The sequence below is a fragment of the Rhopalosiphum maidis genome, chromosome 2, assembly GCF_003676215.2.
Source record: "Rhopalosiphum maidis isolate BTI-1 chromosome 2, ASM367621v3, whole genome shotgun sequence".
Taxonomy (NCBI): domain Eukaryota; kingdom Metazoa; phylum Arthropoda; class Insecta; order Hemiptera; family Aphididae; genus Rhopalosiphum; species Rhopalosiphum maidis.
In genome coordinates this window covers 76,969,510-76,987,797 of record NC_040878.1, presented here as the reverse complement: position 1 = coordinate 76,987,797, position 18,288 = coordinate 76,969,510, and the positions used below count along the sequence as shown (strand labels likewise).

The following is an 18,288-nucleotide window of genomic DNA, read 5'->3' as shown; positions in this document are numbered from 1 at the left end:
TACATCAAGGCACTTGAATTCATTTGAAAATGATTTTGTTTGGAAGTGTTGTACGCCTAAAAGTCATCCTGTATATGACAACGTTACTACGAATATTAGCAAACGCCGTCTGTGGTTTGTTGATTGATGGAATTTTTGTTTTTTAAACCTAAAAATAAACAGATTGAGAAAAAGATACAAAATCGGCATTCTTAAGGTAAACTCCTGACTCACATTCACCGCAGAAACATTTGTACGGTATGTTTGCCACCGTTTGAGATAACTTTTTTACGCAACACTCGTTTAATGATTCAATTTTTAATTAATCATTATTTTTTTTAATTTAATAATATTAATATAATAAGGAGACATTTTCCACTTTGCGTAGTGTTTTATACACTTTTCTTATACTGTTTTATAAGCACTGTACGCTTTTCATGTGCGATGTGTTTTGTTATATTGATTTTGTTTCTTTAATTGCGACCTTTATCCTAGGTAGGCACATATATTTTATTAATAATCATAAAAAAAAAATGTATATATTTTTCGACATTTCCTTTTATACACAAATACGTATGAGAGTACAAAGTACAAAGTACAGGCACCGCAGCGACCGGTCTACGCCTTATCAACCGCCACCACGAGCAACGACGACACAACACTGTCGAGTCTCCCCACACGCCGCAAAAACACAGGGTGGGTCGGTCCGGACGAGTACCTGCTGCCGGTCGTCTCGCTCTCTTGCGTGAACCGTCTTACCGACAACGGCGACAACGTCGCCTAGTCGTAAGACCGTGTAAAGCATAATTGTGTGCTCTCTTTTATGTCGTCAACACCTGACATGGTGACATTTAACAACTAGCTATTGTGTACCGTTGTTTATCATCAATAAAAATACACCGTACAAATAGTGAAATTCGTGTTGTTTTTTTTTATACTGACCGGCTCACCATGGACTCACCGAGCACCTACCGCCGTAGCCGTGTCAAAATGGCTCCCCGAACAGGAATCACCCAGTCAGCGTAAAGGTAAAAGTTTTTTTCACGCTGACACATACCTCGGATTAATTACTTATTTAGTATTAAGATATTTAACCAGGAGTGCGTTTTCTGGTTAGCTAGGATCCCCAAGTTAGAATTACGCAATAAGTATTCTGGTACGAGGGAAATCCGCGCAACCGAGTATAACCGTGAAATGGCTGTGGGAAGTAATTACATAACGTAACACCACCCCGCCAAACACTTACTTTTCGTCCCGTGACATTACCGCCGACAACATCGCAGCTTGCAGGTGAGAACTTTCAAACCGGTACCGCGACCGCCGATATCAGCCGCCGCCAAGAGCGTTGACCTAATTACGATATATTTGGATCACGCCGGCGACGTTATGAACAGTTGATTATCATTTACGCGAACGTAAAAATAAACAAATTTGTTCCGAAAACATAACGCAAAATTCGCGTTTACGAGGAGGTACGCTTCAATTTCGTGCTACCGTTGGTCTCAGGATTAACGGAAAGTACGGGAGAGTAGTCGTACACGACGACCATGCTGGTAGGTAGGGCAGCTAGCGGGCTCCAACCGACCATGCGCCATAGGGAATACACACAATTATTAATTGGGTAACAACCTTTTTAAAACCGCAGCGGACCAATTGGAAATGTGAAAACAAACGATGCTACAAACGAACGACACAAAATCGTTCGAGGCACGTTTGTTGGCACTTGAGGCGAGCATAACGCGTTTCTTTACGGAAGCGCGTAGTGTAACCGCACAACAGCCACATGTACGACTAGTGGTAAGTATCCACGCCTGTCACGCGGGAGACCGGGGTTCGATTTCCGGCCGGGGAGCAATTTTGACACGGCTACGGCGGTAGGTGCTCGGTGAGTCCACGGTAAGCCGGTAAGTATAAAAAAAAACAACACGAATTTCACTATTTGTACGGTGAATTTTTATTGATGATAAACAACGGTACACAATAGGTAGTTGTTAAATGTCACTATGTCAGGTGTTGACGACATAAAAGACAGCACACAATTATGCTTTACACGGTCTTACGACTAGGCGACGTTGTCGCCGTTTTTGGTAAGACGGTTTACGCAAGAGAGCGAGACGGCCGGCGGCCGGTACTCGTCCGGACCGACTTGTCATGTCATCTTCACGTTCCACCCTCTGCTTTTGCAGCGCAGTGGAAGAGTCGACGATGTTGTGTCGTCGTTGCCCGTGGTGGCGGTTGATAAGACGTAGACCGGTTGCTACGGTGCCTGTACTTTGTACCGGCGACCGTTGTGTATCGTGTCACGTTCGATATCGAACCTATGTATTATTAAATGTATATTATTTATGCCTTCATCAGGAGTGGCAGTGACAACCACCGTAATAACGCATAACCCCCTATATCAACGGTATGCAACTCTACTTTTCGAAACTTAATGTACTTATATTTCATGGGATATATCATTTTATATTCGTTTACTGTATAAACTTAAAAGTAACATTAAACGTTATTTTTCAAAGTCTCGAGAAAAATCTGATTTTCTTACATATTTATACATAATGTAATACAACTACAATTTTCAAATTTGGGTCGCGTTAAAAATCGAATCAGTTTTCTTTTCTCCAAATTGTGCTATAATAATTCGTTTTTCACCAAGTAAACACAATTGCAACGCGCGTACAACAATAGAGATGGCAAATATACCAAAATACGATCACTTAATATTTTTCTGATATTTTAGGTAAAACTACTACCAATTTTTTATTTTTTCAATATTCATTTATAAGAAGACCAACTATAAAATAGTGTTACGGATCGAAAAAATATTAACAGCAATGCGGTGAGGATAAAGTGCCCATTTCGGAGGTATCAGTGTATGAAATTGGCCCATTTCGGTGTATTTATATATATATATAGGAGGAAAAATATTTATATTTATTCATCGTGGTTTTTTATTCCACCCACCCGAAATTGGACAAGGGGTCCGGTTTTATGGCTAGCCCGTCATAAATAGATAGGGTTTTTACTCCCAAATATGCGACGGAATACCCGAGATTAAAAAACATCAATATCATCCCTTCGATCTATATATAATATATTATGTATTTGTGTATTTATATAGGTTCGACGTCGTAGGCGTACTACCTATATTAATAATAATGTATATATTTTAAATGCTGATTTAGATATTATAAGTTTAGGGAAAAGTGGGTAGTATAATGATTTTTCCCTAGAGACGCTATCATCATCGTCACTCTGGTTTACGATCGTTTACACAACATTTTTCGCTGTCAAATTGTATATAGTCGAGCCCACTCGTCTATGCTGTATGACGCATTATTTTTTATGTTTTTTTTTTTTTTATAATAATAATATAATTAATGTTTAATCTTTTTTTTTAGTTTTTACACATTTTATTATTGCGTCTATAATACCGCATATTATGCCGTCGTCTCGCGTGCCTCATTATTATTACACTATCTTAATGGATCCACTTTTATTTTGATCCAATGTTTACAACATGGACAAATTTGTTTATGCATATATATATATATAAACTCCTCGTCACTGAAACTTGTATATATGTATAGCCCTCATTCACCTATCTAAACATTTTCATCTTAGTCACGATCTTTTTTTTTCTCTTCTTTTACCCCGCCACCCGTAAAACCGCAAGTCGTTGTACTTACATACATATATGTATAGGTTTGCGTCACTTTGATCGCGTGCTGTATAATAAAACTTTCTTTTCAACTTCAAGTGGGGTTTTTTTCGAGTCCGTCTTGAGAAATATTCTCCTCTTATTTTATACCCAATTTGACCACTTGAGAGTGGCTTTCTGCGGCAGTACGTTTTGTCCCGTGAAGTTTTGAAATCCACAACGATACGATTCTGCTACCACGATAATATATCGTTTGAGTAAATACTTACTAAACATCGACGAATAATAATTGCGATATTGAAAAGAACGAAACATCTTATCTCCCTCTCCAACATGCATGAAAATTTCACACCTTACATAAACATTATATATTATTAATTTATCTATGCATCAACAAACGAAATAAGAATTGAACTTATTATGCTATGCTATGTGTGAAGAATGCTACCATTTTATTATGTACTTTTTCGAGTTATTCAACTAATAGAACAATCTGGAAGTACTGTTATATTTAAATTGCTCGTTTTTTACACATACCATAAAATTTAAAATTCGTGTGTACAAGAAAAATGATTTTAATAAATTTTAGTATGATGGTGCATACCACAGTCCTCTGAGTATATAGATAAATTTGTCAAGTTTGTATTATAACTTGGGAATACAATAAATTATAACTCGATTACGTTTACTAGTTGTTTGTTTTTTTTTTTTTTTTTTTTTTTGTACCAATAAATAGTATATATAATATGTATTTCATCGTGTTGGTTATCCCCTGTTGTATACATAATATTATACATATTATAGATCGGTGAATTTGTTCTTGGAACCCAATGACCGTTTGATCAGTGACAATTTCGTGTGGAAAATACGAGACGATTCGGAGTCGGTGATATACCAGGAAAAATCGCCGAGACGATGTCATTACATGCACCGGATAAGTCGCACTGGCGACGCAGGCGTGACTGCAGCGTTTACTTACTGTCCGGGTAGCTCCAAGGTGAGTGCTGTGTTGAACAGTGTTTTTTACATGCAAAAGTTACTGCAAAATTCGATAATAATATGAAAATCGTCAATGTATATTAATAAAATCGTGCCCACTCAATTATCGTTTACAGAACGGTATTGTCTTCTTACCGGACGTCACGTACGAACTACAGTCCATAAGTGCTGGGCTGTGTCGATCCCGGTGCGACGGCGATGGTGAAAACGCGTTCATTTTGAAACGAGCGCCGACGATCAATCACACGTGGACCGACGGATTCGGTGAGTACGCCGTCCATCGGTATAACCAGTGACATATTCAATAATCTCCTATAACCTTTTTTTAAAGACATTTTACTACCTTTATCAATTAACCTTTTTATTAGAAAAGACTTAAAAATAAAAAATTCTTGTTCGTATTTACAAAAAAATATTCATTTTATTATAATATATATATACGTAGTAGAGCCGTAATATATGAATTTTATATGAATTAAAACTATAATACAATATCTAGTATCGTATACTTATTAAACACAAGATACGTATAAATCTAATCTTTAATCTCACCAATACTCAATAGATGTATATAGGTACTTGTTAAGCTTGCTCCGTTGATTAAGTATATTTTTATTTGAATTATATATAACTGACTGTGTAACCCAACTTCAGTTGTGAAAAAAAAAAGCAAATGTAAAATACAGTGCTGCGTAGATTTATTTCAGTTAACGGGTAAATTGACGTCAGTGTACTTCGCTCTGTGAACTTATACGACTGAGATGGACAATCCACCTGTCATTGGTTGTTACTATAGCACTTGGTATATTTTCAACTATTTTCTACAATTACATATGTCCAAGAGCAATTTGAAATGTTCATCAAAATCGATCGAGTAGCTTTTGAATATATTAATTTTTTTTGTAAATATACATATATTACTAACAAATATAAATAAAAAAATCTCAAGTATTTAGAATTGTTCGTAAGGCGTGTACCTTGCTCGCTTCGTGCAGAGCATACATATGGCACGACGATATTAAAATATTAGCAATAGCTACAATTTGCAAAATTATGACAGTTACCTATAGAACTATAGGTATTCTAACAGCCGTAAAATAGGCTTTTGTAGAATTTATAGACTTGAATCTCACTTTAAATTATTTTTTCATCATACATTTGACCTTTTTTAGGACATTTTTTTAAATGCCCGTATAGGTTAGATTTCATCACTTATCCAAAAGTTCCTAAATCCATTATTTAAAAAGTTTAGTTATGAATCATTTAAAAAAAAAAATAGCCGCTTATCAGGCAACTCGTGACTTGTACGTGATTATATTTTTCCAAACGTTAAAAATGTAATATTATAATTTATAATAACTCAGATTTAGTTACGATGTGCATTACAAAATATGTATAAGCCGTAACGACCTACAACACGGGAGTGGAAATAAATGAATATCGTGTTAATATTCGTACAGCTGTAGTAAAGTGGTTTGTGAATTCGGCAAAACACAAACAAACAAGACGGGACTTTGCCTACTGCATAAATTTTTTGCAAAATATAAAGCGAAGATAAAAATCGAATCGATGTTAAGTTTTCGACGTATCTATATATTATACTCAATACACATATAAATGCATTGTGAAAAACTTTTTAATATTTATATAGCATATAACGTGCATAAATTGTGTTAAAAAAAACGTATTTCACACGCAGTTATTCTAAAATGTCTCTAAACGTATACGCTAAACGAAATACAAATGCAATTTTAACGTCGTCAAAACTGTAACGTATTGTCGTTACCATATTTTTTCTAAAATTTTGGTCTGAGAAATATTATTACGTTGACTTTGAATAATTTATAAGTATATATATTGGACACCGGCATATTATACATACGTACGTCGAATACAATACTATTATAATAATTTAAATGTATTGTATTATATTCTTTATTTCCGAAAGTTCTTGCTATATGCATGCATGTGATTATACACGTTTCTCTTCAATAAATATTTTAATTAAATTTTAGGGGGCGTGATTGTTATGTTGTACCAGTATACACCCACGCAAATTACATAAGTTATAAGTACCTATAGTTTTCTTAGTATTTTACATGCACTCATAAAAGATACAAATTCAAATTTGAGACGTGCAAAAACTATTTAGAGAATATTATATTATTAGCGACTGGATAAATTTAACATTTATAATAATTTTATTCTGTTTAAGTGTGTACAGTACTATAGTTTTTTCACTTTAAAATCACAAAACATAATTGCGCACCAACCAAAAAGTATAGTAAATTCATAATTTTGCTTGCCAATACTTAATTTATTTTTAATATCGATATCCTAACATAAATTATTATGTAATTAATAATTAAACAGAAAAATTACAGAAAAGGATAACACGTAAATACCATATATTTTAAAATTTTAAAATCAATAGAATTATTGTATTGATGATTTAGCCCAAACAATTTTGAAAAGTTAATGGTGAGAGATTGAGGAAATATATATAATCATGGATAATATGAAATGTAATGGGACATTATTTATTTATTTATTTTTTTTTTTTTTTTTTTTGAAACAGAGTTGTAAGACTCCGAAAGATTTTCCCATTCGAGAGTTATAAATAATTATCAATTATGTTATATCATTGAATAATCGTGTACCCAGGTGGAATAACATTTTAATATAGTCATATAATAGTAAAAATTTTAAGTATTTATTTACAATATAATTTATAGTTATAATAATTATTATCAGTATAATAGTATTATACTTACGAGGCATATCCAGAAAGTAAGTACACTGAGGCTCTCACAATCGCAGGGAATATATTTTTACTATGTTCGCTACACTTCTGTATATCTTTACTCCTCTTTTTTATAATTCTTTATAATAAGACCATAACAAGTTCAGTACGTTGAAAACTGTGGTCACAAGAATTTTTCTCGTGAAAAATGTCGATCGAGTCTGCCGCCACTTCCTTTGTCCACTTCTCGACCGCCCCTTCACCTCCTCGTCAGTAAAAAATTTTTTTCCACCCGTGTGCTTCTTCAGGGAAGTAAACAAATGGTAATCTGAAGGCGCCAGGTCGGAGAATACGGAGGGCGGTTCAAAACATCTCATCCAAATGAGCCCAAAAATTGTTTCACGACATTGGCTGTGTGGGGTCTGGAGTTGTCGTGCAGCAGGCAGTCTCCTCTTGTTAACAGACCCTTCCTTTTATTTTGAATAGCTCTCCTCAATTTTTATAGGGTTTCACAATACTTTGCTGCTTTGGTGGTCTCACCCTGAGGTAAATATTCAATCAATATGACGTCTTTGTGGTCCCAAAACACTGATGCCATGATTTTTTTGACTGAAATCGTTTTTGAATTTTTTGGTTGAGGGTGAACACTAGTGTTCGGACTGTCTCTTGGTTTCAGGCATATAGTGTGCAACCCAAGTTTCATCTCCAGTAACAATAGACTTGAGAAAATTATCACCCTCCAGTTTATAGCGTTCCATAGAGGTAATGAATGACGGCGCGGATTTCGCACTTGGCGGCAAACTCGATCGACATGTTTCACGAGAAAAATTCTTGTGACCACAGTTTTCAACGTACTGAACTTGTGATGGTCTTGTTATAAACGAGAGGAGTAATGCTATACAGCAGTGTAGCGAACATAGTAAAAACATATTTCCTGCGGTCGTGAGAGCCTTAGTACACTTACTTTCTGGATATGCCTCGTATAAGATATTAATTATACCATTCAGTATATGAATTTATTTTTACGATGTATGAAAATGATTAGTTTGAAAAATAATCATTCATTAACTGCATATCATACATATAATATAATATTTAATATAATACATTCGTATGAAAAATATACAATTTACTATTACATTTTTAACATACATAATATACTTGATAACCAATTGATAAATAGAAAAAGGTATACATGAATTTTTTATAATTGTGTAATCATTTTCCTGTATTTTAAAAGAAAACTTATGAATTTAAAATTTTAAAAATTTTGCTCAACTGCAACTGTGAGCTATACCCAACAATTTTATAATAAACTTAAATTATGGGAGGATTTAACGTTCAAAGACTATGATCTAATAATGTCAATGCTGTATAGCCAGCGTCCAAGTCGTGAAAATATAAGTTTCTATATATTTTTAACGTATCTTCCTATGTCTTATATTATTATATTATTATATTATGGTTGTAGCTTACAGATAACTATAACAGCAGGGCGTGATAGGACTACTGAAGGCACGAAACGTTCGTGAAAACAAGAAAAATAAAATAAACAAGAAAAAGGGAAAAACTTTAAGTTCTATAATACGCGCTCTACTTTCGGCGCTGACGACGTTTAGGACTTTAATACAATATATTCCTCTTGATGAATTGTATTTATTTATTTTTTTCTCTCGTCTGCAGACGTATTGCGAAGACCCGGCGAAAACTATGCTTTCATGTCACCAGACCTTTTCGTGAGTATAAAAATTAGTGAGGTTTTTTTGTTTTGCCATTGTCGTTGTCGTCGCGTTTTCTCTTTCCCCTTCTGTCCGTTCGCGTTTAACTCCACCCAAGATTTTAATTAAATATTTTGCCGTGCAGGTGGAAGACACGAAATACGACGAGGATGGAATGGCAGCAGTGGTGGCAGCGGAAACGGCAATACCCGTATTGGAGACGGCGCTCTATTTTGACGAACCTGCGTATAAAACATTTTCGGAGTACTTTAAACACGACGACGAACACCTCGCCGACATGATTCTCGCCTACGTCAATGCTGTGAGTATATGTTTTTTATTATAACATAATTAACATCATTGACAATATGAACGTACAATGACAATATTATGATGTTATTTGTAGACGATATTGATAAATTTCAATACTTAATACAACTAGTCCAAATCTTGATTTTCAAAAATAAATATATTTATTTACTAACTCCCGATATGTTATAAAAGTTAAATAAAATTCATAAATCCTTTTTGTATATATTAATATAGCTACTTATTACCTACTAAAATGTAGAAATAAATACAAAAAAAATATCAATTATAATCAATACTTGCTCCAAAAAAAGTTTTATGGATTAGGTACGGACTTTTGTTTCATCTTGGTTTTTTTTTAATGCGATTAATTATGTTTTGTGTTAGGCCATTAGGGTTTTTATTTTACTTAATCAATTATTTTTAGGATTTTGGTTATAAAAAACGAAGTTAGGTACACATAGTTCTGTTGAAATTTAACTGAAAAACGTATATCAGTATTATGAAATATATTTTAACTAGAGGATACTATTAAGATTAGATATGACTATATGAGGTTCAATTTAATATTTTAAATACAAATTTATATGTCACTCAATAAAACGATTATACATACATATATATTTATAATATTCATGATTTTAGTATTTTCGAATAATTCTAGTTAAAATATTATAATATTATATATTACTAAGTCAAGATATACAAACTCATTTTTAATAACTACTATAACAGCGATTGGAAACTTAAATTTTTTTAAGGTAATAATACTGATGTATTAGTTGATGGTATATATAATTAAATTTCAAAACGCAGTGTGATTAAAGTCTAATGCTTTAAAAGTAAAATTAAAAAAAGGTTCATCGAATTAATTGTAAAATTAACTATTAAGCAAATCAAACATTTAATTAATTTTTAATGAGTAAATGGTGAGTGAGCAGGCCTAGTGAATTGCCTTGAATATTAAAACGTCAACTACAGTTAAGTCTTGCAGCGGTGACTTAAATCGACAATTATATTTTAACATTGATTTTTCTCGTAAAAATTATACACGCTTGTTATAAAATATTGTGAGAATCGCTTTTAGGCAAGTAAAATTATTTAAACAAAGTATTCATAATATACGTTACAAGTTCATTGTTTTTAAGACGTTACAATATGCAGCATTTATACATCTTAGTACAATACTTAAAGGATAATTGTTACTCTTGTACACACATTTTAAGTTGTAGATCACCCCAAATCTTATTCAATATCACCAGTATAGAGCTATACTAAACTATAAGCAAAAATTACATCAAAATAATTTTTTTAAATATATATCAATAACCGAAATTTTATGTTACAGGAGTAAATATTTTCATTCTCTTATTTGTCAAAATACTAATATTTAATCAACATTTTATAATTAATTTTTTACATTAAATAAAAAAAATATTAAATACTCCCTATATTAATAAATATAATAATATATTTTCTTTATTGTAATTTTTTTTTAATTATAAAAATTATGTTGCAAAAACTTTCTTAAGGTAAACGAGAAATCGTTTATTTGTAAAAAACTTTTTTTTAGATTATTTAAATATTTTCAACAGAATTTCATTTGTTTTTTTTTTCATTAAGGCTGGAGTAAACCTTATTAGTATTTTGATTAAACAATTTAAAAGTTAAATGAAAAAATATCAATATGATAATGTCTATCAACTATTTATATTTAATATTAACTAGTCGCTTTGTTAGTTTAAACTATATTAATTATGAGTCTTACAAGATTTTACAGGATAAAACAAAACAAAAAAAGTGAACCAATAAAAATATACCATAGTGATATAAAGTTTCAATAAGGAATTAAATTAACAGTTATTATATTGGTTTACTCAAATGACAAACGAGAATTTTTAACTTAATCTATTGGCTATTAACCTAATTCTTATTTTTACTTATTTGTTTGAATATAATACACTTATAGAACATGTAGGTATTTTAAAATAATGTAACTTTAAATAGTACTTCTTTGCGAATAAAATACGTATCCAAAACCAAAACTTTATACAATATATTAAGCTTTCTATGTTTTTGATTTAATACATTAATAATCTACTTAACATTACAATATTCGCGTCAATAAGTCTTTATGGAAAATAATAATTTGATATTGAAATATCACGAGTACAGTATTAATAACATTATATGTTTGTTATTATGTGCTTTTTGATTTCGTTTGATTTTTTAAATGGTTTTATAAAATAACTATATTTTTTCCTTCAGGTTCAAGTACTGTACCACCATCCGAGCTTGGGAAAAAAAATTGAAATCGTCTTGGTGAAATTGGAAATGTTCAAAACACAACCTACTGACTTGCCACATTACGGTGGTGAGAGGAGTTTATTGTTGGATTCATTTTGTGCGTTCAACAAGAAATATAGAAAACAAGAACAATGGGATATCGGACTCTATATTTCGGGGTAAACATTATATAATAGTATACGCGTAAACTTATAAAATGATGGGTATGCACCTTTTTTCCGAAAGAAAATTAAAATGACAAAATTCTAGTAATGGAAACTTTAAAAAAAAAATATTGTGACTATATATTATTGATATTTTTTAAATTTACATATTATAAACAGCTTATGATACATATTGTATATAATCTAGATTTTTGACCAAGCAAATAATTTTTTATCAACAATAATTGAAAAAAATCGATACTTTCGCAAATCTATATATAGCTTAAAAGGTTAAAAAATTAAAAAATGTAATGACCAATATATACAATTTAGAAATATATATTTAATGAATATTTAAAGTATTGAGGATTAATTGTTTTTAAGTTAAAAAAAAAAATAAAAACAAAATTAATTTTATCAAAAACTGGTTTTGAGAATAAATTTCAATTAAATAAAAAAAAACTAACAAAAATACTTGACATTTTTAATATTAAATTCTCAAAAATATAAACTAGAAACAATATTCTATCAAAAATCATTCTCAAAACTTAATGTTGAATTATTTTTTCACTTACTTAAGTGCATATTATACATACACACAAAAAAAATATATCATTCTAAAATCAATGTAATTCATCGATGTGCTTATAATCTGAAATTACAAAAAATAACATCATTAAAAATGTTTCAAAAATATATCTTAATAAAATTATTAATACATTTATTATTTTAAGAATACAATTTTTTGAAGTCTGAGAGCTGTCTTTTCGTGAAGACTTATGAGTAATAAGAAATTGCTCATATCGTTTTAATTAAAAGATAACTGAAATGACAGGTTTTTGTTTTTGCGTAAAATGAAGGTCAAAACTTTCAGTTTGGCTACAAAAGATAATTATTTTGTTTTTGGGTAGAAATGAATATGACAATTTTGATCTAAAACGATAAAACCTTGTCAAGGTCTGAAGAGTATAATTTTTATAATGTTTAACACTGGTTTTTGAACGATTTTTATTTAAACATTTAATGGTTTATTAAATAATCATCCTCAAACGGGATGCGTAATTATAAAAACTATTATTGCTACTGTTAGATTAGGTATTTTCATTTTCAATCAAATCTAAGTATTCGTACGCGTATTGTAGCACTAAAATAGTACAATATAATTATAATAATTCCATTGTGTAAAGCAGATAAGATTACCACATAATAATCACGGTTATAACGAAAAATTATAAAAAATTATGGACTTTATTTTTCAGTTTAGACTTTTATTCAATGGAAAATGGACAATGGAGTGGCTCCACCATGGGTGAGTAAAAATCTATTATAAATAACCATCAGGTTTCTACTTCTGCTTTATATATTCACTTTTCTTTAACAGTTCTTTCATATTCCCTAATTAAAGCCGTTCAAAATCTTATCTTCCATATTAAAATAAGTTTCAAAATTTTAAAAATGAATATACCATATACCATTTAATCTAAATTTCTTTGTAGTAGTTGAAATATAATAATGTAAATTAAGTACGTATATATTTAATAAAAAACAAAAATTGTAATTATAAGGCTACTAAGACCAAGGATGTAAATGAAAAAAAATTTCGAGGATGGGGGGTCCAAAATTTTTTTTATACATAAATGTTGAAAATGTATAGTACATTAATAATTAGCATAATCTAAATACGAAATAATTATATTTGCTGTTATGAGAAAATTACTCTATAACTTTATCCCAATCGTTTTCTCAGACAATAATGTTATATTGTTATTTTGCAGGTCTGGCTACCGTGGGCGGTATCTGTTCGGAGAAATATTCGTGTATTATTGCCGAGTTTGGTTCTACAGATGCTCTTGGAAAACCGTACCCGTCGGCAGGATTTACTTCCGTATACATATTGGCACACGAAATAGGACACAGGTATCTTTAATTATAATGTTTTTATTTAAAAGGTTTTTGATCAAAGATGTACCTTATTATTTTTATTATTATATGTGAGATGGAAAGAGAACCCCCGAAAACGCACCGTGTTTCACGTGTTGGTTGAAAACCATTTTCAGTAGTACAAAGTGGATTAAACGAAAATTTAATCATTTTGTACCGCTTACATTGTCATCGTAATAACTCTCATCGTGTTCTCGTCACATCGATCCAATGACAAGGAAAAAGAGAAAATACGAACCCCTTGCAGTATATACATATATTACGCGTCGTCAAAGACCGAAGGTCCCGTGAATAATTAATTACTGTTAAAAACATATACAACATCATATTAAAGATTCGCCTTTAATGTTTTTGAGGTTCACTCGAAAGGCGGCAACGAATACACATCGTTGATAATACTTTTTTATGACCCACGACTTTTTATTACGTTGGATTTTAAAGACACGAAAACGTAGTGGATCCAGGGTGCCGCTACTAGGTATTTGAGGGCTTAGGTACAGGTTAAATTTTATATGTATTATTAATACAGTTTACTTCGGGCTACTCTCATGATAAGGCCTCTTTGGGGGTGTAATTCACCTGCAGCACCATCGCTAGTTGCAACACTAAGTGATGAAGTAAAAGGCGATCGTATATAAGACCTACATACTTCAATGTCGGTGTAATTACGATGGGAGGAGGATTTGGGTGTCGTATTCCTCTCCACGAATTTTTTTTTTTTTAAATGACAAGCACATCATCTTTATATAATTATTAACACTGCACAAGCATTTTTTATAGAAATAATACAAAAAACAGAATCACCTATGATAACAATTCTTACATTACTAAGATGATACTATTTCGAATTAAGTATTTTTGTATAAACATATTATATTGTATTGTGGTATAAAATAAAAATAAGCTACTGAGCGAACGAATATATTATTTTATCGCTGAACGACGTTGAATAATGCATAACTCTATCAATTGTAGGTGAATATTTAAATATTATTTATTTATTTACATGTGTTTATACATATTTTATATATGTACTGTACTATATTATATACATATCACAATAGTTATATTGAGAAGAGAGGATTTTTTGGGGGGTGATAATATGTAAAACGGTTCAAAAATGACATTCCTCTCCTTCTCACAAATATAACCAAATTATACAACTGTAGGTATTTAATATTATGTCGATATTTTTTTTTTTTATAACAAGGTTCTATAAAATATGAGTACAGCTCGAGTTCACAAAATTCACGAGATCCCGTCCCAGACATTTTTTTTGTGTGGCGTAACCATAATTTATATGATATTATTTTAGTCCCTTCGCTATATTATTTTCGTCGATATTATTTCAAACTTTTCGTATGCAGGTCTCAACGTGACCCTACCACTTTATAAAATAACACCGGAATGTTTACGTTGCGTTCGAATGTTTATTTGATGTTCGAAACGATGGCCTTAATTGTCGAAACCCGCCCGTGATCCTGCGCAGTAGTTATGTTTAAGTACCACTCGGAAGTCGGTACCCGACGTTGTGTAGGTTCGTGTCAAATCAAGATTTATAGGTATTATAACAGTATATAGGTCACTATATATTCACAATATTTGCAGATTTGTTGGTTTACTAAGACGATAATGGTTAGCTCAGTAGAATCTTTACAAGAAGTAAGGAAACAAATTCTGAATGTCTATTAGTTGGCTAAACAGTAAACACTGATTTTATTTATGAATTAATCATTTATGCGCCACACTATATTATTGTAATTATCTACTGACATATTTTTTGCCGGTATTCCAAACATTTTACGTCAACCGTGTTGACATCAACGAAATGACAAAGTATTACGATAATAGTAATGATAATAATATCGCGCATCGCAGCCGATGCTAGTATTTCTGTAATGTAAAATAATATTATATTTTTTGTCGATTTACTAGTCGGAAGAAATTAATCATCGGATCATATTTTGTCAGTCTTTCGAGGAATGAAATTAATAAACATTCTACGACGATGTTTCTACAGAAAATTTATTTTTCCATTTGTGTTTATTGTAGATTGCGTATAATATTATATACTAATATACTAATATATCGGCTGCCGTGATCTTCTTCGATGTCTTACAAATAAATTACTATTAATATAGAACGAAGTCCAACAACAAAAAAATACATTTATGCGCGACCGTTCCTGTTTGCAAATTTCTAACAAAGTGTCACGCAAAATTAGTATTGACGATAGTGCGAAATTAATCAAAAAAGAAACTTTTCTAGTTTACATTGGACATGATACATACATTCCTTTTCCGTGTAAGTTTGAATGAGATTTTTTTTGGACTGATCGGTTTTTTCAACATCAGATGTAAATCCATCGGCGGGATTTATTACAAGAATGCGTGGAGCTTTATATTTTAAGGCCTTTTTTGTCAAATTCTAAAGGCTAACATTATTAGGTGATAAATTAGAGAGATAGTTAACGAAGAATTGTTTATTGTGTTTATCAAGTATTTTTTTCAACGAGTTTGCTAGATTGTTAATGATATGTTTATAAGATGGAAGACATGAGCGTAGATACAGAGTTCTGACTGCGTTTTTATTTTTGGATATAAGAGACGAATGTATAGTGAAGCAAAAGAGTGACGTTTGAATACTCTATTTTTGTAGGATAAGAATCACACGCAACAGTTTGGCTAACATTAGTTAGATTATTAATAGCTTCATCAATTTCTTGAATATAATTAAGACTAACATTTTATTTGATATTTTGATCTACCAAGTCATGAAATGTATGCCTATCAATTAAAAGGAGAAAAGTTTTGGTGTAGAAGCCTGGAACACGGTAGGAGTGCTGACAGACAGAAGTATTGCTAAGTGATTCAAGTTAAGTTCTAAAAGATTTGTAGTTGTAAAGAACAAATTACGTGGAGCATTAAAAACAAAAATGTTAAGTAAATACGGTTGTTACGTAGCGTGGAGCGCTAGTTTGTTGGTCTGGGAGACGTAAGAATTGTAAATCCCATAACATTAGTAAAATTTTAGAGTACCAAATCTCTAGGACTGTTAGTACGATAACTCTAGCTGTGGTCTTTGGCATTATAGTCACCACATGTAATAAGATTTGTTCCTTTAGTAAATTAACTACCTAGTATTCTGTATATTACTGGGTTTAAATGTTTAATGTCATTATTTTAAGGTTATTAGTCGAAGATTTGTAGAAAAAAATATGTACTGTGATCAGTTTAATAAAGTTTTTGCAGAGGTCAGTATAGTTAATAATGCTTCTTACAAATATTGGTGGAGAAGAGTTAATACTGACATTTTACACCCCCATCAGAATTTTTATTGCGAAAACCAGAGAAAAAGCATGGTATGAAGACATGTGTACTAGTACACTAGTACATTATGAAATAAAACTTCAGTGATATATTAAATATTTTGTTGTAAAAAAAATGTTTGTTGTTTATTATTGACAATACATTTTTTTTTTTTTTTGAAAGAAATAAAATGGTTGTTTTATTTTATTTTTATTTTTTGGCGGAACCAGGGTCCAATTGTCCGATAGAAAATGTTACATAACAGTATTGACTTAATAACCTACTAAGTGATTATTATTGATAGAGTTTAAAATTGTTTAGGCATGCAGACTATATAATTATGTTATTTTTGTTGTGATGATTAAACTTAAATTTAAATTTTTGAACTTAGAGTGTGGCGTACTTGTTATTCAGTATAGATGTAGCACCCATTAAGATGGACGGTGACATGCGATAAGGAAATCCAAAGCGAGTTGGCGTGAGATAACGAAATAGTAGGTAACGACGTTAGACGGCGACACGGCGTTATAATAATAATAATTATATTTCTATAAAAAAATGGTTTAAAAAAAAAAATGTATACACAGTGTAAATTGTATAGCATAAGTTAAATAATAACGCAAACGATTATTAAAAGTATAATATTGGACCTTTAAACCTTTTAGTCCAATATTAAACAGAATAAAATAAAACTGGACTGAGTGCGACAGACCAGTATACACACGACGGGTGCTAATTGGGAACTGTTAATTATTATAAAAATAAAACTTTTGTATTAACAACGAAATCAATATTTTACCAATTTACATTATATCCATTTAAAATTAGTTAAATCCTAATAACTTTATGATTTTGTTTCAGTATTATTCATAAGTTTGTATTTTGATAATAATAAATGCACTTATATTCCCTAATATTTATTATTTATCTGTCCAGCATGATTAATTTACTATTTGTGAATTTGTGATTATACGAGTTAGTGAAACAATCCTCTAACCATGTCGTTAAAACAGTTAAAACTCTCTTACAGCAGACCTCATAAAACATTCCTTAATAATGAACTAATTTTCGGACTACAGTAAAAGTTAATTCAAATCGGTTATTATAATGATCTGTATAGTTATTACATGATAATAAAATAGCACATGTTTATAGTCTTTATACTACGGTAGAATCTTGA

General features: G+C 31.0%; 1 protein-coding gene across 2 annotated transcripts in view; it reads left to right on the top strand.

Moving 5' to 3' along the window:
* LOC113553685 (A disintegrin and metalloproteinase with thrombospondin motifs adt-2-like) overlaps window positions 1–18,288 on the top strand; it is a 42,886-nt gene that overhangs the window by 8,256 nt on the left and 16,342 nt on the right. For both annotated transcript variants that reach the window (XM_026957153.1, XM_026957154.1), the window contains exons 3-9: window positions 4,445–4,637; window positions 4,756–4,903; window positions 9,066–9,118; window positions 9,246–9,422; window positions 11,678–11,874; window positions 13,119–13,168; window positions 13,635–13,776. In XM_026957153.1, the coding sequence (XP_026812954.1) occupies window positions 4,445–4,637; window positions 4,756–4,903; window positions 9,066–9,118; window positions 9,246–9,422; window positions 11,678–11,874; window positions 13,119–13,168; window positions 13,635–13,776 (960 nt within the window). The remainder of the gene's footprint in view (window positions 1–4,444; window positions 4,638–4,755; window positions 4,904–9,065; window positions 9,119–9,245; window positions 9,423–11,677; window positions 11,875–13,118; window positions 13,169–13,634; window positions 13,777–18,288) is intronic.